General features: G+C 42.4%; 1 protein-coding gene across 5 annotated transcripts in view; it reads right to left on the bottom strand.

Moving 5' to 3' along the window:
- The window catches only part of SPTBN1 (spectrin beta, non-erythrocytic 1), a 298,156-nt gene that overhangs the window by 17,752 nt on the left and 258,519 nt on the right, over window positions 1-21,885 (bottom strand). For 2 of the 5 annotated variants that reach the window (XM_073628569.1, XM_073628571.1), the window contains 7 exons: window positions 16,438-16,576; window positions 14,207-14,291; window positions 13,069-13,265; window positions 8,578-8,687; window positions 8,421-8,481; window positions 4,565-4,663; window positions 3,313-3,417 (listed from right to left, as the gene is read on the bottom strand). In XM_073628569.1, coding sequence (XP_073484670.1) covers window positions 3,313-3,417; window positions 4,565-4,663; window positions 8,421-8,481; window positions 8,578-8,687; window positions 13,069-13,265; window positions 14,207-14,291; window positions 16,438-16,576 — 796 coding nt within the window. Of the gene's footprint in view, window positions 1-1,387; window positions 1,409-3,312; window positions 3,418-4,564; window positions 4,664-8,420; window positions 8,482-8,577; window positions 8,688-13,068; window positions 13,266-14,206; window positions 14,292-16,437; window positions 16,577-21,885 lie in introns of all 5 variants that reach the window. The other 3 variants (XM_073628572.1, XM_073628573.1, XM_073628574.1) reach the window with 3 other exon arrangements.

Here is a 21,885-nt window from a genome sequence, read left to right as displayed (position 1 = left end):
CTGCGATCTACAAGATTTATGGCCCCTCCTCCCTCCCCAAGCCTTCTGGGACACACACAGGTTCCCAGAAGACAACGGGACCATTCAGAAAGCGCAGAGTGACTTACGCATGCACAATAGGAAACCTATTGCACAAACCTGCAAGGCTTCACTTGCGGTTTCCCTTACTACAGATGCCGGTGCCTGCACCAGAAGCCAATCGAGGAATCGGCTTGGAGTGCCGACAGCGGGGGATCCCTGGACAGGTAAAGTGTCCTTATATCAAAAGTCAGCAGCTACAATATTTGTAGCTGCAGACTTATTTATTTTTTTTTTTTTTCCACAGACTGGAACTGCTCTTTAAGGGGTAGCAGTAAAAAGGAGGCTCAACCACAGGTTTCCACCGTCCCCCAGCCACAAGTGTGAATGTACGATATATATGTAAAGCACGGTGTAAATTATCAGTGCTATAAAAGTACCTGTAATAAATAAAATAAATTTTAATATTTGAGAAAAATTTCCGTTTATCGTCAATAATTTTCTTCTCCACTACAGCTGTTGATTTGATCCTATTAACTAATAGGGCTTGTTCACATGTGCTCTGCTGACATGTTCGGATCGCTCTTCAGAGAGCATTTGATAGGTCGTGAAAAGGCGTTGTAGCGTCTCCTCACCAGCTGCTTTGTTTCCATAGTGGCCCTATTCAATTGAATAGGTCCCGCTCAGGAGACAGGGGTGTAATAACTTCTGCCATGGCCACGTAACAAAGCACTGCGCCCTGCCACGGCATGTGTAAATCCCTGTCCGCTGCCCAACTTTGGGGGAGTGGTGGGAGGGTGTTTTCCAGAAAAGCGTGGCTCAACTGCGAGGCTTTACGTTCGTATAGCGATCATACTGGAGCCACATACTGTATATTTTTTATATATATATCAATATAGATAGATATCGATAGATATCTATCTCTAGCTATAGATAGATATATATATATATATATAAAGGATCTGAATGCGGACAAACCCATTGGCTCTCAAAAACCAATCAGGCTCCCCCTTTCATTTGGTTGCTATGGGAAACACAGGCAGTTCTGCTTTTTCCCCATCCCAGGCCCCCAATTTCTAGTAGCCCCAGGGGCCATATTCTCATATTGGTCTGCCACACAAAACGGCTACCTAATGTTATATTCAGGCCACAGGCGCAATTTACATAACATATATTCTTATAAATTATATGATATCTCTTAGGTAGAGTCAATCCATTTTATTCTAAAGAATTTGACAAAAAAAAAGGCACAGAGACCCAATTTTGGGAAGCGCTAAAAAACATAAATAAGCCGCTAAGTAATGCTTTCCTGACAGAAGGAAACTGACATGCGCTGTGAAAAATGAGAAAAAAAAAACTGATAGAATACATTTGTTATAGGACTTTGATCCTGATGATGACCATTAGGAAAGAAATGAAAAATATAAATTAGATGAAGAAATGTGGGATAAAATGTGAAGTAACAATTGAAATTTACATGAACAGAACCATGAAGAGGAGTACAAGCCAGAAAAATCGAATTCATTCTTTCCAAACATCATTTTTTCTTTTTAAGTTACATGCACTCCCAAACACAACCAGGCCAAATTTAACATATTCCGAAAGAAAAAACTGGCCATGTTGCCCATCCAATCATATCTTACTATGGGAGAAAATGTTAAAAAAATAAGCTATGGTAACAAGTACAGTATTTCCTTCAAAACTTCATAAATGAGATCTAGAACTTTTTATTTCGCCATCAACTCATCCACACACAGTTATTACTTTTTGCATCACTTGCCCTTCACTTAGATTGTAAGCTGTAACTAGCAGGGTCCTCTGAACCCTCTTGTCTTCAACTATATTGTAACGACACTGCCTCCCTTTATATTGTAAAGTGCTTTGCAAATGGTTGATGCTATAAAAATCCTGTATAATAAGAACATTGCTCAAATTACAGTGCTATGCACTAGCCCAGTGGTTTCCAAACAGCGGTCCTTTGCCTGCTTTTTTTTTTGGCCCTTGGGGCATTATTCCCACCAATGTCCGCAACAGTGGGGCATAGTTCCTGCCACTAACACAGGCAATGGGGCACCAATTCCTCCCACTGACACCAACCATGGGGCACTATTCTTCCCATTGATACCAATGATGGGGCACGATTCCTCCCATTGATACCAATAATGGGGCACTATTCCTCCCATTGATACCAACGATGGGGCATCCTGCCCCCCCCCCCCAATACCAAGGATGGGGCATGGTTTACTCCCACTGGCCACAGTCTGGCCCCCCCTCAAGTTTGAAGGACAGTAAACTGGCCCTTTGTTTAGAAAGTTTGGAGACCCCTGCACTAACCCATCTAGCCAGGGATAACCAAATCACTCCGGGATACAGGAAATTGATCCCAGATCAGTTGATACAGGCCAGGGAACATCACATCAAATAAACTCAAACTACTTCTCCTTCAAACTGCTTCTCCTTCAATGGAGCTATAAATCTCAAGCTGAAAGACTCTACAAGGAGGCTGATCAAGAAAACATCAGTTGGTCCTAATGATCAGACAGTTTTGCCATATTACCAAATTGAAAAGAGCAGTTACATTGGTGACACCTCAGTAAGTCTAGGATTGGCCATCAGTATCTCAATACTCTATTGAATTTAAAATATTGCTTTACAAACCCACTCTAAATATACTATTTTTATGCAAGTCTTGGCCCTGCATGGTATTAGCAAAAAGAGTAGTTCCAATTCTGTATGGTATGAAAGCCTTCTCAGGCTGACGGCAACAGGTAAACTAGTCATTCTCAACCAGGGTTCCTCCAAAGGTTGCTAAGAGTTCCTTCAGCTGTGGCCAATTAAGCTTCCCTCTGAGGGTGGCTACATACAGTAGTTGCGAGTCTAGCGCCCCTTTGCTGAGCCATCGGCAAAACACCAATGATATTTTTTTCTGTCTGGTGGCATTGTGACCAACACTTTAATGGTGGGCATTCTATCCACTGACCATTGAATTCATTTTAAGAGGGCTTCCCTGAGGGGTAAAACGTTTGAGAAAGGCCAAAATATACCTATATATAGAATACAGAATCATGGCATTAACAAATGATGATGTAAACAAGAATGAAAAGAATCAAATTAAATAAAAAATTAAATTAATGAAATGATCAAGGTCAAATCAGTTGTTGGAATCATCGAAGTGTCCAATAGATAGATTTAAAATCTGATGGTGAGAATTCCTTTAGGGGTGTTTTCAAAATTAATTTCCCTTAAAATTGATCCTGCTGTGTTCATAGGGATTTGGACACAAAAGTTACATACGTTTACCAACTGCGTGGACTGCGGCTTTTCAGGGACAATCTCATGTACAGGTTCTCCTGTTTGGACACCATCAGAATACAAACCAACACTACTCAACTGTGTCATCTATGGAACAAAACACACATTACCCTTTCCTCTTCTGTTCTCCAGCAATGCAGAAGGCATTCAACAGATCAGCCTTTCTCAACCAGGGCTCTGTGGAACCATAGGGTTCCTCCAGAGGTCGCTAGGATTTATCTGACTAATGTGAAGGCCATACTTCCTCCAACTGTCCACCAGTAAAGGTGGATCCCCTGTCTCACTAACTATAAATGTAAGAGGCCACTACATAGTAGGTGAGGTTGAAAAAAAAAAAAAGACAAGTCCAACCTGTCTGTGTGATTTTATGTCAGTATTACATTGTTTATCCCTGTATGTTGTGATCGTTCAGGTGCTTATCTAATAGTTTCTTGAAACTATTGATGTTTCCCGCTGAAACCACCGCCTGTGGAAGGGAATTCCACATCCTTGCCACTCTTACAGTAAAGAACCTTCTCTGCTGAACACCAATGGAAGAGGGAACTTTCTTTACTGACCATCAATATAGAGGGCACATGTCTACTGACCAACAACGTAATGGGGGGTGAGGGATTTCCATTGACCACTAATGCAAGGGGGCATTGCAATTTTCACTGTCTGCCTTTTTTGTCATTAGCTTTGTTTAATAATTATATCTATAACGTAATGATCATGCTATGTACTATGTGACCTTAAGACATTTTTTTTAGAAGGGTTTCCTTGAGAACGGAAAATTATGTTAAGGGGTACCCTGGGTTTAAAACAGTTGAGAAAGGCCAATAAACAAATTGACAGATATGGCAATAACAAATGATAACGTACACATGACTGAAATGAATCAAATGAAATAAAAAATTAAATAAATGAAATGATCAATTTAAAAATCAATTGTTGGAATTATCAACGTGCTCAAATACTAGTGATTTAGGATCTAATGGTGAGAATTCCTTTGAGGCAGGGGGGTAGGCAACCTGGGGTCCTCCAGCTGTTGTGGAACTACATTTCCCATGAAGCATTGCAAGGCTGGCAGTTACAATTACTCCCAGAGGCATGATGGGACTTGTAGTTCTTCAACAGCTGGAGGGCCCCAGGTTGCCTACCCCTGCTTTAAGGGGCGTTCTCAAAAAATAATTTTCCTTTAGATTGATCCGCGTCCGTTTATAGGGATTAGGACACAAACGTTACATATGTTTACCAATTGAGGGAACTGCTGCTCTTCAGGTACAATCTCATGTACAGGTTCTCCTGTTTGGACATCATCAGAATACAAACCAACACTACTCAACAGTGTCATCTATGGAACAAAACACACATTACCCTTTCCTCTTCTGTTCTCAAGCATTGCAGAAGGCACTCAATAGTTTAGCTTCTATCAACCCAGGGTTCCCCCCAAGAGTTGTTCGGGGTTCCTTGTCTAACCACTAAAGGCCATTCTACCCCCAACTGTAGAATCCAACCATAAGTGGTCCCCAATCTTACTGGACATAAATGTAAGAGACCCTTCTCTGCTGAACCTCAATGGAAGGCGGACCTTTCTGCACTGACCATCAATATAGAGGGCACACTTCTACTAAAGGTGGGATCTTCTCCACTGACCAATAATGTGAGGGGGGCAATACAATATTCAGTCTACCTTTTTTTTTTGTCATCATCGTATTTTCTTCAAAATTATGATTACGCTATGTACTAGGACCTGTAGATCCAATTATTTTTAGAAGGGTGTCCCTAAGACTGGAATTATTTCAAGGGTCCCTCTAGGTTAAAAAGCTTGAGAAAGACTGCAATAGAACATCTAAATGTGCACAACGGTCAGTGAAGCAAACGGATAAAAGCCTTCCTACAATTTCACTTGTTACATTTTTTTAAAGATCGTGGAATTGTATATATTTAAATGCTATAAAAGCTTGTAACATTAACTTAAACGTAACATTATATTAAATTAAACGGTTAACAGTAAACAAATATACTCCATGTTGTTGATTGTGCAAGCATAGTAAAACTTACTTGGGACTATGTATATTGGGCCACACTTCATTATATGGCTTGGAGGCATAAACTACTTCATAAACACATTCAGATAATAAATGTATAAATATATATATTTTTAGTTAAATTAAATGTTATAATCTAAGTTATGCTACTGGGGCAATAATAAAATTAAGGGTGATATTTATAAAAATGATGGAGCGGTTTCTCATAGCTACTAGAACCTATACTTCCAGAGAATGGAAGATATGATTCTGATTCACTGCTAAGGACGTAATGCCTAACTTTTCCCAAATGCGTTTGTACAAATCAGAATAAGCAATCAAAAATTGCCATTCATGAATCTGACTATTTTTAATTGATAATAAGAGCGCCAGACTATATTCTTGTGAGTCCAAAGCCTTTTAATAACTCAACTAGTGACAATAAGACAGCAAAAAGGCAGCCAATGCGTTTCCAGGGGGCCAGAAAATCTCCCTTTATCAGGGCTTAAAGGATCAAGGTGTTTAGTGGACTCAAAAATGCTCTGAACAGGCAGGTCTATAAAGTAATGAAGATGATGATTCTTCGTTACTTTGCCACTGACACTGGTATAGGTAATCATTGGTGGTTCTTTTTTTTTTTTTTTTGTATAAAAATAAACATGTTATACTTACCTGCTCTATTGCAGTGGTTTTGCACAGAGCAGCCCAGATCCTCCTCTTCTCGGGTCCCTCATCAGTGCTCCTGGCCCCTCCCTCCTGCAGAGCGCCCCCACAGCAAGCAGCTTGCTATGGGGGCACCCAAGCCGCTGCGCTGTGTGTCTATTCAGACACAAAGCCGCAGCTCGGCCCTGCCCCCTCTCTCTTTTCATTGGCTCACTGACTTTGATCTTTGACTCCACTGACTTTGGCTCCCGTTGCTGTCTCAGCCAATATGGAGTGGGAGTCCCCAGACAGCTGAGGCTCTTCTGCAACATCTCTGGATGGAGATGGGCTCAGGTAAGTATTAGGGGGGCTGCTGCACACAGAAGGCTTTTTATCCTAATGCATAGAATGCATTAAGATAATTAAAAAACATCAGCCTTAACAAGCACTTAACAGTGGTTGTAAAAGCCGAAGGTTTTTTACCTTCATGCAACAGACCCCCAATACTTACCTAAGCCCCCTTTCGAACTGGCCATGACCACGAGAGCCTTGCCTCTCCGGGGACTCGCACTCTTGATTAGCTTTTGGTAGCAGCGGGAGGGGGCGGGGGAAATAGACACACAGAGCTGTGGCTTGGGAGCACGCCTGCTTGGGTGCCCACAGAGCAAGCTGCTTGCTGTGGAGGCACCAGACAGGAGGGAGGCGCCAAACAGCGCCGGCGAGGGACCCGAGAAGAGGAGGATCGGGGCTGCTTTGTGCAAAACAACTGCACAGAGCAGGTAAGTATAAAGGTTATTTAAAAAAAAAAAAAAACAACAAGACTTTAATATCACTTAAAAGTGATTGTAAAGTCTTTTTTTTTTTCCCTAGAAAAATAAGAAACATGTTATACTTACCTCCTCTGTTGCAGTGGTTTTGCTAAGAGCAGCCCAGATCCTCCTCTTCTCAGTCCCTCTACTGTGCTCCCGGCCCCTCCCACCTGTTCAGTGCCCCCCATACCAAGCAGTTAGCTATGGGGGAACCCGAGCCGTGTCACAGCTCCCTGTTTCCAGACACGGCGCCCCGGACCTGGCCCCAACCCCTCTCTCCCGATTGGCCAGCTGACTTTGACTGACAGCAGCAGGAGCCAATGGCGCCACTGCTGTGTCTCAGCCAACCAGGAAGGATCATCTGGATGGCTGAGATACTCGTGGACATCACTGGACAGAGAGGGACCTCAGGAAAGTGTTAGGGGGGGGGGGGGCTGAGGGGTGTTGCTGCACACAGAAGGCTTTTTCTCTTAATGCATAGAATGCATTAAGAGAAAAAAACCTTCTGCCTTTACGACCACTTTAAGCCCTGATAAAGGGATTTTTGGTCCCTGAAGCACATCGGCTGTGTTTTGCTCTTCTTATTGTCACCGGTTGAATTACTAAAAGACTTTAGACTCTCAATGTGTTTGTTTGGCACTCCTATTGGTTTGATTAAACATGAGTTTGCAATCTTTTTTCACAATTCTTAAGATTTGTGGATATTTCTACCTTTCTTACACTAATGCTAATGACAGCCGGCTGGTTGGTAACTATAAACCCTTTGCCCTGTTTGATTAAATGTTAATCCAGCTCCGTAGCTGGAAAACTCAATAGAGGACATGAATCTGCAGCATACATTTTGTTTCCAGAGTATTCCCTTTTTCAAAGTATACATGTTCTAACTAATGCTGGCCATCCACAAACATATGATGAGATCAAAGATTAGATTGTTTCAAACACTCTTCAATTCCAGGAAATAATCTCTTTAAAAAAAAAAAGCAAAGAGAACATTTATTTCAACTGGTTAGACTTTCCACCCAGACATTACAAGAAAATGTCTGATTGAGCCATGACTTTTTTTTTTAAAGATTTGGCTCTTTCCTAGAATCGATCGTTTAATTGGAATACTACTGTACATGTATGGCCAGCAAAAGGAACATAGTTGGCTAACAATATGTGATAATCACACTTGCACTTTCATGTAGAGCAGCAATAGTTCGGGAGCTCCTGAAAACAATACAAAAATCGCACAACTTGTACACTCGCCACCAGATTTTACATACAACAGGGGCTGATCTATAGTAAAACCTGTCCGTACCATAAATGTGACTTTAAAATCTATAGTTCCTATGAAATCCCTGGTTGTAGCTATCTATCATCTGCGAAGGATTAAAAAAAAAAAAAAATTCCTGCGCATACCTAGCAAATGCATCAAATTACAAAATAGTACCTGCCATTAGTAAAGTCCGATAAACACGATATCTAGATTAATAAACATTATTAAACATCACGTTTCAATCAGTTTTAGTGCGACGAGCACCAGATACGTGTGTTGATAGGCTCACAGTCCAGACCACTGCCGGTCATTGGCTGCTCTCCGGCTATTAAAGTTTTTGTAGTTTTGGTAGGTTTGTGATCGGTAACTAACCCGTGGAGAATCTTGGTCAGATGGTAATCCATTCTGAGAAATCTGTTCTTCTTTTCCATCCCTTCAAAGAAAAAAAATAAAATAAAGACACATCAGATATCTAGATAGATATGGTGCCGAGAGTTCCAAGTATTCAGAAAAAGCGCAAATCTCTTACCATTGCTGTGGCGATTCTTCTTCTGACAGTTTTGGGCTCAATTCAGGCGTGGGAGGCTTACGCTTCCTTTCCTCTTCCTCTTGCATTCGACGAACTTCCAATAATTCCAGCTAAAATGTTCAGACCAAATGAAACACATTTTACTTGGCTTCTCGTGACAGATAGCAACATACTGAACTTTATTTTTTAAGTACTGTATTTATTGGCGTATAACACTCACTTTTTTACCATGAAAATCGGGTGCAAATAGCGTGTGCGTGTTATACGCCAATACTTCAATTTTAGCTGCCTTGGAGGGGACAAGGAGGTGAGCCGGACGAGCGCTGTCAGATTACATACAGCGAGAATCTCCTGTTTACTTGGCAGCCTCTGTAATAGGAAGTCCCGTCTCCTGGGCCGCCATTGGACCACTGTTCTGTCTATCATAGGAGATTCTCTTTGTATGTAATCTGTCGGCGCTCGTCCCGCCCCCTCCCTGTCCCCTCTAGGCTGCAGGTGGACGTCAGTCAGGCTGCACTGATTGCAATGGCGAGGCTGCTGCATTGAAGGCAATCGTGAGGCTGTATTGATGTGGATTGATGAGGCTGCAGATGGGCACTGACCCTTATTTTGCTCCAAAGTTCCTTATTTAAAATTTTAGTTTTTTTTCCTGAAACTTCCCTCTTAAAATGAATGTGCGTGTTATACGCCTTAGCGTGTTATACGCCAATAAATACGGTATGTCCTGGAAAATTGGTAAAGTCTGTGTAATATTTGCACTCCAAAACCCAACGTATTATGTCTTTTAACTCTTTACCCCCCCACATTATGATTTGAAATAGATTTTCCTGCAAAATGTCCTAAAAAAAAAAAACCTTTCCTTAACCACATGCCGACCAGCCACGGCAGTTTTACTGCGGCAGAATAGCAGGGCTGGGCGAAACGACGTTATGTTACGTCGCTATGCCCTGTGGCCACTAGGGGCGCGCGCCCGCTGCTCTCCCCCTCGGCGGTCACGATCACCGATGGGCTCCCGCGATCGCTGCAGACACACCGAGAACCGGGATCTGTGTGTGTAAAACACATAGTTCCCGGTTCTCTGAGGGGAGAAGAGACTGATCGTCTGTTCATACAGAGCATGAACAGCGATCTGTCATCTCCCCTACACAGTCCCCTCCCCCCTTCAGTTAGAACACACACCAGGGAACACAGTTAACCCCTTGATCGCCCCCTAGTGTTAACCCCTTCCCTGCCAGTGACATTTTTACAGTAATCAATGCATTTTTATAGCACTGATCGCTGTATAAATGAAAATGGGCCCAAAAAAAGTGTCAAAAATGTCCGATGTGTTCGCCATAATGTTGCAGTCCCGATAAAAGTCGCAGATCGCCGCCATTACTAGTAAAAAAAAAAAAAGAACTATCCCCTATTTTGTAGACGCTATAACTTTTGCGAAAACCAAATCAATATACGCTTATTGCGATTTTTTTTTTACCAAAAACATGTAGAAGAATACATAGCAGACAGCAGAGGAACAAGACAGCGGGAGAAATCAGACTCAGTGCTTTGGACTGAGGCAAGTACACACTATAGAAGGATATGCTTTGTTCAATTTTCATGTCAGAATTTTACAACAACTTTAGGCTAAACTTAAAGTGTTACTAAACCCACAACAGTAAAATCAGTCTGTATATATACCCTGTTTCCCTGAAAATAAGACCTAGCGTGATTGTCAGTGATGGCTGCAATATAAGCCCTACCCCCCAAATAAGCCCTACCCTGTTTCCCCGAAAATAAGCCCTACCCTGAAAATAAGACCTACAAGGACTTTAACTAGGGCTTATTTGGGGGGTAGGGCTTATATTGCAGCCCTCACCGACAATCACGCTAGGTCTTATTTTCGGGGAAACAGGGTAGCATGCCTGTTATACTCACTATGGAACTTAAGGGGTTAATCCTCTGCATTGTGTAAAAAAGGCTGCTTTATCCTGTATGCATAGATCCTCCCCCCTCCTGCACCGTCTATCTGGGGAAGGCCAGCCGACCTGCACATGCTCAGTTGTGTCTTTTATGCTGGAGAGAACATTTACTTGTTCTCAGAGCTAGCCAGGTCACATGATATTGACATCACACATGTGGGCGTGTATACAGGCTGCAGTGGAACTCTTCTATCTAAACTCTCATCACTGGAGAAACTGTGCAGTTTATCATGCAACTGTGGTATACAGATCATCACACCGGATTATATATTATGCTCCTCTAGTTTTCAGTTCTATAAAACAATACATCTTGGAAAACTGGGACATTGCTTTTACCCCAGATCAGATTTTTTTTTTTTTAGTTCTCAAGTAATCTAGGAGCGACCCTTTTCACCCCGGGGGGCCTTGGCAAAATGTATACAATGTTTTGGCAATTTGTAGGCAAGCCGGCTGTGGATGAAGCCATGCCTTTTAGTTACACAAAGCTACAGGTTTTCATTGCGCACCATTACAACCTTGTTGCTGCCGGCGTTCTAACAACCAATGACATCATCAGTTGATAAAGAGGATGTCAGTCGCCTGCATTGCATCCTTGTTCTACCCTCCCCTGCTTCTTTCCATCAGTGTTGAGGGTCACATTAGCTGAGTGAGGGAGAAGAGAAACATTGGAATACTAGTCAGTACCAATTTGCACAAGTTTATTTGCTTTGGAAGAATAAATCACCTCTAATGTTTGGTTTCTATTAGTGTGGATGTTGCTGCATTATGTAAAAATATTAGAATCGTTTTTACATTTTAGAACGGGGCAACTCAAGACTGTCTACATTTTTGGAGGGTGCCTCGAGATTGTCCATAAATTTTAAAGGGTGCCTTGACTGAAAAAAGGTTGAGAAACACAGATCTAGAGAATAAACCTGTATGTGAGAGTGTTTATAAATACTTGTAATATATTCATGCTCATATATTATACAAAAAAAAAGAATGAGTGGTGCACCGTTATGAAAATTCTGGACCGAAACCAAAAATTCAGGATGCAATTGGCTGAAAACTGAAACGGACAGTTTATATATATATATATATATATGTGTATTATATAGCGAGCAAAATCCTTTCTTAGGTATTAGGAGAGGTACGGACTCCAGAGAGAGATATCATTTTGCGCCCCATTACAAATCATTAGTAAGACCTCATCTGGAATATGCAGTTCAGTTTTGGGCACCAGTTCTCAAAAAGGATATCAGGGAACTGGAGAAAGTGCAGAGAAGGGCAACCTAACTGATAAGAAGTATGGAGGAGCTCAGCTATGAGGAAATATTAGAGGAACTGAATTTATTCTCTCTTGAGAAGAGGAGAGGAGATTAAGGGGGGATATGATCAACATGTAAAAATACATAAGGGGTCCATATAGTGAACTTGGTGTTGAGTTATTCACTTTAAGGCCATCACAGAGGACAAGGGGGCACTCTTTACATCTAGAGAAAAATATTTAATCTCCAAATATGGAAAGGTTTCTTCACAGTAAGAGCTCTGAAAATGTGGAATAGACTCCCTCCAGAGGTGGTTCTGTCCAACTCAGTAGATTTTTTTTTTAAGAAAGGTCTGGATTCTTTCCTAAATGTATATAATGTACAGTAACTGGGTACTGACATTTATAGGTAAAGTTGATCCAGGGAAAATCTGATTGCCTCTCGGGGGATCAGAAAGGAATTTTTTCCCCTTGTAGCAAATTGGATCATGCTTTGCTGGGGTTTTTTGTCTTTCTCTGGGTTAACTGTGGGTATAGGATTGTGTATATGGGTTTGTATTCTTATTTTTTGGTTGAACTAGATGGACTCTTTTCAGCCTGACTAACTATGTAACTATATTTGATTTTTTAAATTAATATCATGAATTTAAATGTGAGTGAATTTTTGGCCATTATCGGCACCTTTTTGGCCAATAGGCTGCTTTCACACTGAGCAGATTTTGAAGCACTTTTGCGTTAAAAAAAAAAAAGCGCAATAAAAACACATCACTTCAAATTCTATGTATGTCTTCACACTGATCCATTGCACTTCCGTTGCACTGTTAAAAATCCTGTTTGCCCCATTTTTGGTGCGTATTTGGTCAGTTAAAAGCAAACGCACCATAAATGTACCTCCCCATTGAAATGCATTGAAAATGCTGAAAAAATGCATCAAAAACGCACCTGCGCTGCGTTTTTGAGTCACATGACCTATGAAAAATACACTGTAAACACGTTTAAAAAAAAAAAAAAAAAAATCGCTGCAAAATCGTCCACTTTTTTCGGCACATTTTTTTTTCTACTGGCGATAACCTAATTTTCGGCCGTCGATATATATTGGTGCATCCCTAAAACAAATCATTGTTTATTCGTGTGGACAATTCCTGATTGAGTTTACACTGATGATCACAGGATACTCTTTCCAAGACAATAAAAAATGCTCACCGTCATTCAAATTTACTGCTCTGCTGTATCAGCCAATTTCATACCAATTACTGTACTGGAAAAATGAATAAAAAGGGAAAATACCGTTGTAAGTCTTTCCAAGGCAGAAAACCTTTCATCCCAAGTAGCTGCCGATTTCTCAAATGCCTCGTGCCTCTTGATGAGCTTTTCCACTTCGTCCACGCTCTGGCCTATTTCACGACTTGACAGGTATGGCTCCTGTCCAAACAACCAGGCCTCGGCGACACTGGCGTCCCGGGAAAACTGGTGCACCTCCAGAACTGCCAAGCAAATGAACAAGAATTAAATTATTGGCACTATAAATGGAATAGGAAACGTGACAAACGGGGAAACATTTCCTGCTTTCATAGGCTCCTATTACCATCAGTCAAAATTCTGGGAGGAGGGAGTTGTGGGCGTGGCTCACCAGAACTGTGTGCATCTATAGACACACATAGCCCAGCTCAGGTGTGTGCATGCATAGGTGGCCTTCTTAGCAACCGTCTTGCTGCAGGAGGCACCTAAAAAAAAGGGGAGGAACCAGTGGGGTCTGCCAGAAGAGTGCAGAGTGGATATGTATAACTTTTTTATATTAAAAAAAAACACTTAGCTTAAAATGGTTTTAATATCTTAACTTTTACATGTTAAAGCCACAACAACTAGGTATGGTGGCAGGTAAAAAGTATATCAAAACTTGACTGACATTTATTCCTGCAATTGGGGCTTTTTACATTTATAGAATATAGAACACACGGGGGGGAGGAGTAACTGGAGCACTGGTACAGCTGTGCACGGTAGAGAGAGAGTATCACTGCTCCAGGTGGGTCAGATCAAGGTGAAAGGCATCTCCTTCAGTCTAGAAGTCCAGGTGCTGGCAATGCTATGGCAGTTAGACATCAAAGAAATTCTGGACAGCCGCACTCCAGAGATATTTGCCTTTATTCAATAAGGTGTCATCCAAAGTACAGGTCACAGCAAAGTGGAACAAAGCTTACGCGTTTCGCACTACAAGGAGTGCTTAGTCGTCGCTGTGCATGGTAGCCAATCAGCTTCCAAGTTCAGCTTGGTCAATTCAACTTTGACACTTAAACATATATTGGTGAAAATGTGTCCAACCTGCATAGCATCCTAAAAATGAATGAATCACGATTGTTGGGATTAGACCTCGACTTCCCTTGTGTGTGTGTTAGTATTATGTATATAGGATTAAACCCGATCTTACTCAGTCTCAGCCATTCCCATCGGTCCTCCCACTTGTCAATCATCTCTTTTCTCTTCTCAGTCAGCTGTAACAATTTTTCTTTTATCTACAGGTAAAGAAGACACCAAAATTAAGATGAATGAAACAAAAGATGTGTATGTTAAAGCTAGATACACACTATACAATTTTCTTTAGATTTTTTTTTTTCCTTTATATTTACGAAAAGCATTTACCAAGAGCGGAATCTGTCCAAGAGTACAGAGACGACCAGGATAGTCCGGGTTCCTGCCGTGGACAAGTAAAGGTTTCTCCTCTGTGTAACTCAGCGATAGAAATAAAAGAGGGGGGGCTGTTGCGATGGTAAGACGGATAAAGGCCAAGGAGGAATGTATGCAAAACTGCAGATATGTGAAAAAGAATGTAAAAAAAAAAAAAAAAAAAAAAAAAAAGCAATCCCTGTGTAGAATCAGTAGCTTGCAGCAGTAGAGTGAACTGTCCCATGTGAGGTGTCCACGGCAGGAACCCGGACTGTCCTGGTCATCTCTGTACTCTCTCACACTGTTAACTAACAGGGGTAGGGTAAGAGACCATCTTACACAGAGGTGGAATCGCACTGAAGGATCCAATCACCAAGTCACTATATACATTCTTTAATCTGCACAGAGTGTCACTTAGAGCAGCACTTCACGGCTCCAGCTCACCTTTATATGGACTTGTTTTCTATTAGTAGCGCTTTAATCGCTTCCCGACCAACGCACGCCAATATACGTCGACAGAATGGCACTGGTGGGCAAAAGGGCGTACAGGTACTTCCCCTTTAAGTGGGCGCGCCCGCTGCGTTCTCTGTGACCGTGGGTCTGGCGGACTCCATCTGGCGGACTCCATGCCCGCGATCTTTGTTTTATAAACAAAGCATTTCCCCGTTCTGCCTAGTGACAGGACAGAGATTACTGCTCTCTGTCACCGGGAGCAGTGATTACCGTCATGTGTGTTGTAGCCCCTCCACCCCAGTTAGAATCACTCCCTAGGACACACTTAACCCCTTCATCGCCCCCTAGTGGTTAACCCCTTCCCTGCCAGTGTCATTTACACAGTAATCAATGCATTTTTATAGCACTGATCGCTGTATAAATGACAATGGTCCCAAAATAGTGTCAAAAGTGTCCGCCATAATGTGGCAGTCACGATAAAAATTGCAGATCACCTCCATTACTAATAAAAAAAATAATAATAAAAATGCCATAAATCTATCCCCTATTTTGTAGACGCTATAAATTTTGCGCAAACCAATCAATATACGCCTTTTGCATTTTTTTTTTTTACCAAAAATACGTAGAAGTATACATATCGGCCTAAACTGAGGAAAAACATTTTTTTTATATATTTTTGGGGGATATTTATTATAGCAAGAAGTTAAAAATTGTTTTTTTTTTTTTCAAAATTGTCCTTTTTTTGTTTATAGCGCAAAAAATAAAAACCACAGAGGCGATCAAATACCACCAAAAGAAAGCTCTATTTGTGGGGAAAAAAAAAAAAAAAGGACGTCAGTTTTGTTTGGGTACAACGTCGCGCGACCGCGCAATTGTCAGTTAAAGCGATGCAGTGCCGAATCGCAAAAAGTGCTCTGGTCAGGAAGAGGGGTAAATCCTTCCGGGGCTGAAGCGGTTAATATTTATCTGAAGAATTACTTATGCGGACATTTTTTCCTCCATCACTTTAATATTTTCTTATCTGAAGAGTGTACTTCACTATTGTCGCTTTTGCCACTTGCACTTTATTTTTATTCATTTATAGTGGTTATTCTCTAGGACTGTGTGATTAGCATTTAGGATTGATTCCATATGTGCTTTATTTTTCATCCACGATTATTATTTTAGCTATTACTTCGAGCGCAACACCACTCATTGATTTTTATTCCAATGTTATAAAATGCTGCATCAGATTTGCACATAAAAGCTAAAACTTCACATCTTTGCAGGCACATAAAAAGGTAAGCATTTTATACAGAGTTACCATTTTCTTAATCCAGACACACAGCAGTCAATCATGGTGTTGGGGGGGAGGGGGGGGGGGGGTTAGGAATACAGTACAATAGGCAGTAAAGGCTGTAGAAGTTCTATTACAGGAGAATTGCTAAGCGCAGGGAGAATGCTAGCCAACCTTCCTTCTGATGATGGCGTTTTGTCTTTGCAGCAGCCAAGCACATGCAGATCTGCAATGCAGCTGAGCTATAAATGATCGGGGCGGATTACCTCTTCTGTTGCATAGTGCTGCCTCGCCAGCAGAGACTTGCCGAGCTCAATGCATGTCGTAAAGCTGTCATTCCGGGCATCAATTTCTGCTTTAATGCCCTGGTGATTATTCATGAGCAGTTCTACTGAAGAAACATCCCTGCAACGGCAAACAGAACAATGAATTGTACAGCTCCATAGAATGTAGAAAAGTCGGAATGCAGTGCACTATGCTGTAGTAATAGGCAGTAACCTGAAACTATAACCTGGCTTGCAACAAATATGCATGTTTTCCATAGACTTATCAAAACTCCAGATAATGAGGACAGGGTCAGATAGGGGATATAATGATTTGGGGTCTTTTTTTTTTTTTTTAGGTTAAAGTGATTGTAAGGGAAATTTTTTTTTTTTTTAAACAACAAACATGTTATACTTACCTCCACTGTGCAGCTCGTTTTGCACAGAGTGGCTCCGAACCTCGACTTCTGGGGTCCCCCGGCGGCTCCCCCCCCCCCACATCTGATAACCCCCCTCAGAAAAGCGCTTTACCGAGGGCGTTACCTTGCGGGCGGGCTCCCGAGTCCGGCATTTGCGTCTATAGACACAGAATGCTGGACTCGGCCCCGCATCATTAAATTTGATTGACAGCAGTGGGAGCCAATGACTGCACTGCTATCAATCTATCCAATCACGAGCCGGGAGCACGGGGAGGAGCCAGCACGTCCCCGCCGACTGAATGAAGGGGTTTAGGTAAGTAAAACGGGGGGCTAGGGGGCCGGTGACTGCCAGGTGTTTTTTCACCTTAATGCATCCTATCCTAAAAAACACGAACCTTTACAACCCCTTTAACCACATAATGACCACCCTATAGCAGATGTATTGCCACAGGGTGGCCATTCCGTGCAGAATCCCGTATATTTACGTGGTTCTGCATTTCCGGGAAGGCGGTGTGCGCGAGTGACGCCTCTACTGTAATTAGTCACAGCAGAAGCCCATCAGCAAGGGTACAGCCAATGGAATTCCACCGACAGCCACTGATGGCCGAGAAGAGAGGCTGGACTGAGCTCTGTAAAAAAAGGCAGAGCACCTTCCTGACAGCAGGGATGTGATGGATTTTCTTTCCCTGCAAAGCGAGGAAAGAAAATCCATCACATCCCTTAGAAAAAGCACCATAACAAAAGTATACAAACACACATGCTGGGCAAACATTTAACTCTTTGATCACCCATAGTTTAACCTCTTCCCAGCCAGTGTCATTAGTACAGTGACAGCGCATATTTTTAGCACTGATCACTGTATTAGTGTCACCGGTTCCCACAAAGTGTCAAAAATGTCAGTTAGTATCCAATTGTCCACCACATGGCCCGCTATAACTCGCTGATCGCTGCCATTATAAGTAAAAAAAAATTAGTATAGTATTAAAAAAAAAAAAAAAAAACTCCAGTATATATACACATCATAGTCTGTAGAGGCTATAAGTTTTGCGTAAACTAATTCACACCTATTTAGATTTTTTTTTTTTACCAAAAATATGCAGCAAAATACATTTTGGCCTAAATTCATGAACAAAGTTGATTGTTTAAAACTTTATCTTGGACGTGTTTTATAGCAGAAAGTAAAAAATATGTATTTTTATAAAAAGCAGCGGTCTTTTTTGTTTGTTATTATACAGGATTTATTTGCTGCCAACAGTTTGCACAGCACTTTATGTTAGGGCAGACAGTACAGTTACAATACAAGGCAATGTGGTGAAAAGAATAGGATTTTTTCGTCATACTTACCTGTAAAATCCTTTTCTTTGAGTACATCATGGGACACAGAGGCTAATATTCTGTTAATACCATACATTTATAGGTGAAATTCACAGTAATTTTTTGTGGGTTTACTCGGTTTTAATCTTTGTTGTCCCTGTTCGTCCACCGCTTGAATCGCGTGATACACTGTGTCAGTATACCCTCTTTGGAAAACGGACACAGTGCCGCGCTCTCCTTGCTGTTGATGCGCAGCCGCATTGATTAGCTTCGCTTGGGTGACACTGGTGTGCTGGCGTCATGACGTGACGCTTCTCTGACATCTCTGTCACCTGATCGGAATCTTAGACGCGATCACGTGCCCTTCGGGTGGATGTTTTTGGCACGATATACGTGCTGCGTCATTCCGTCAGGCTACGTCACCGGCGTCTCTCAGGTCACATGACTGGTGCTTGAGGCGCTGTCATGTGCCCTTTGTTTTGCTTTGTGCGTGGCGCGTCATCGCACCATGCACGTACAGGGTCGAGACACTCCTGATTGGCTGAGTGGGGATTCCATTCCCCCTCTGAAGCCATAAGATGATGCACCTCATTTTCGCTGGCTTTTTAACGCGGTTTGGTCCGCATGGAAGCCTGTTTGTTTCAATACATGTTTAATGAGAAATGGTGTCATTGGCTGTGGTTAACCTGCAATTTTGACTTCAGACTTGGAGTGCAAAGTAACAGCTGACCACTCCTCGTCCAATCACAAGCTATGTCATTTCTAGGTTTCACTGATTGGTTTTGTAAAGTTCAATTAGGACGAAACACGTCGGAAAAGGCTCATCATTCCCTACATTGCTTTTATCTCCATGTGATCACTTTTTTAAAATTATTGTAGATCGGTTGGTTTCAATAAATCCACTTTTTTGATCTGCACCATTGGAGCACTCCTCTCTTCTCTTCCCCATATTTTGGTTCCATGTGAGAGTTTGGATGTCCCCATTGGATGTGTCCTTTCCTTGGTTTGGTGGATACTGCTGAAGTTGTTCCAGCCCAGAGGAGATGTCTTCTGAGATCCGGGGTTCCTATCATCATCCAGGAGAGCCATCCATCTGGTTTTCTAAGCTTGTTTGATTCGGTGTCATCTGCATCCGAATCCATCTGCTCTGGTAAGAGTGTTTAATCTCCCTCACTTCAGGATTCACCAGTTGATGAATTACACGTTTGAAGATTCTTTTCACCTTTATTGGACTTATTTACACTGTTGGACTTCACCACATATATCTTTTCACATCTACAACATATTGGTTGAATATCCACTAATATTGAATAAAACCAGTTTTCATATATGCATTTTATTACATTTGATTTTAGCGCTACATTTTTTATACCATAATATTCATTACCTACTGGGTTATACTCCATCATCAGGTGAATGGACACTGGTAGACCAAAGGTCTTCAGACAGGAAGTGATCCCCTATATATCCCCTCCCACACAGGAAGCACTTCAGTTTTGTAGCAAGCACTGAATCCTTAAAGAAAAAGGGGGAGGGATCTCCGTGTCCCATGATGTAGTCTCTTCCGCCGAACGTGGCTGAGAGAAAAAAGGCAAAATAATGTCCTGATTTAAACGAAAGGCGAAACCACTTTTGGCAAAAAGGATGGAACAGGTTGTAACACGACCATGTCGTGGTGAAGGATCAAGTATGATTCCCTGCACGAAAGGGCCTCCAACTCCGACACCCTTCAAGCCGAGGTGATGGCCATCAGGAAGGCTAGCTTCCGTGACAGCAAGACTAATAGAATTTCCTTGATAGGTTCAAATGATCTTTTTCTGTAACACAGACAACACCAAGTTCAAGTCCCAAGGGCACAATGGTGACCTAATGGGGGGAAGCAAGCGAGTTACCCCCTGCATAAAGGTTCGGATCAGTGAATGGGAGGCTAAAGGTCTTTGGAAGAATACTGATAGGGCCAAAACTTGACCTCTGATTGTACTCAAAGCCAGTTTGATTTCCACAGCTGACTGTAAAAAAGAGAGAATTCTCCCAATCACCTATTTCCGAGGATGCCATTTTCTGGCTTCACACCAAGCAATACAAGTCTTATAGACCTTATGATACATTTTCCCAGTGACAGCTTTTCTAGCATTCACTAGGGTAGACACTACTGGTCCCGAGATGCCACGGTCCTTCAGCACCCTGGCTTCAATAGCCATTCTGTCACATTTAGAGACTGTAAACTGGGGTGGAATATGGGACCTTGAGACAGTAGATCAGGGCGAGGTGGAAGCGTGCATGGCCCATCTATTGTCAGTCTCACAATCTCCGGGAACCAGGGCCTTCTGGGCCAGGCTGGTGCCACCAGAATGACTGGAACCCCCTCTTTCCGAATCCTGCGCAAAATATGTGGAAGGAGAGGGATCAGAGGGAAAGCATAAACCGGGAGTACGGTCTTCATGGAACTATCAGAGCATCTGCTCCGATTGCCAGAGGATCCCTTGTTCGGGACACAAATTGCTGTAACTGGTTGAATTTGGATGCTAATAGGTCGACCTCTGGCCATCCCCAACGCCATCCTGGAACACCACTGGGTGTAGGGACCATTCTCCTGGGCAGATCTGCTGGCGGCTGAGATAATCTGCCTTCCAGTTCTCTACTCTTGGGATATGGACTGACAATATAATCGGCACATGTCCCTCTGCTCAGGCTAGTATGTGGTTCACATCCTTCAGAGCTGAACTACTCCTGGTGTACCTCCTTGGTGGTTTATATAGGCCACTGCAGTGGCATTGTCGGAACTGAACCCTGATAGGGCAGTCCTGAAGCTCCACTGTCCAGGACCGTAGGACCAGACGTGCCCATAATTCCAGGACGATGATGGGCAGGATCTGTTCTGTCCCTGACCATTTTCCCATAGCTGTGAGCCCTTCTAGGGTCGCTCCCCAGCCTGAGAGACTGGCATTTGTAGTCAATACTCTCCAAGTTACCGGGAGAAAGGATTTTCCCTTTCGCAGGTTCTAATCCTGCAACCACCAATTTAGGCTTAAGCGTGCCCAAGGAGATGAGCACCATTTATAATCCAGGGTTTTTCCTCTTCTGGTCCAGGCCAACAAGATGTCTTGTTGTAAAGGCCTGGAATGGAACTGGGCATAGGGCACTGCCTCGAAGGAGGATACCATCCTCCCTAGAGGACTCATACAGAGCCGAATGGAGGGTTGTCTGGTGGCTTTTATCTGATGCACCTGAACCTTCAGTGCACAGATCCTTATGGGTGGCAAGAATATTCTTGCTTGAACTATGATCAGACCTAAAAACTTTAGACTTTGAGCTGGTTTCAAGGCTGACTTTTCAGAATTTATGATCCAGCCTAAGCTTTTCAAATACCGCACTGTACATATTATGCTCTGTTCTAGAGCCTATAATGAGTGATCTCTGAGTAGGTCGTCCAGATATCCAAGCACCAGGATCCCTTGGGCCCTTAAAAGACCCAGTACTGGTGCTAGGACCTTTGTGAACACCCGGGAAGCTGTAGCAAGCCCGAAGAGTAGAGCCACAAACTGAAAATTATGTTACTCTACTGCAAAACGTAGGAACCTCTGATGAGGCGGAAAGATAGGTATGTGTAAATACGCGTCTTATGTCGACGGAGGCTAGAAAGTCTCCCCTCTGGAGTGAGGCTACTACTGAGCGGACAGACTCCATCCGAAAGGACTGTATCAGTAGATACGTGTTC

Source organism: Aquarana catesbeiana, linkage group LG04 (genome assembly GCF_042186555.1).
Source record: "Aquarana catesbeiana isolate 2022-GZ linkage group LG04, ASM4218655v1, whole genome shotgun sequence".
NCBI classification, from domain to species: Eukaryota; Metazoa; Chordata; class Amphibia; order Anura; family Ranidae; genus Aquarana; species Aquarana catesbeiana.
Note: the sequence above shows the minus strand (reverse complement) of the source record. Positions and strands in the feature narration are given on the sequence as shown.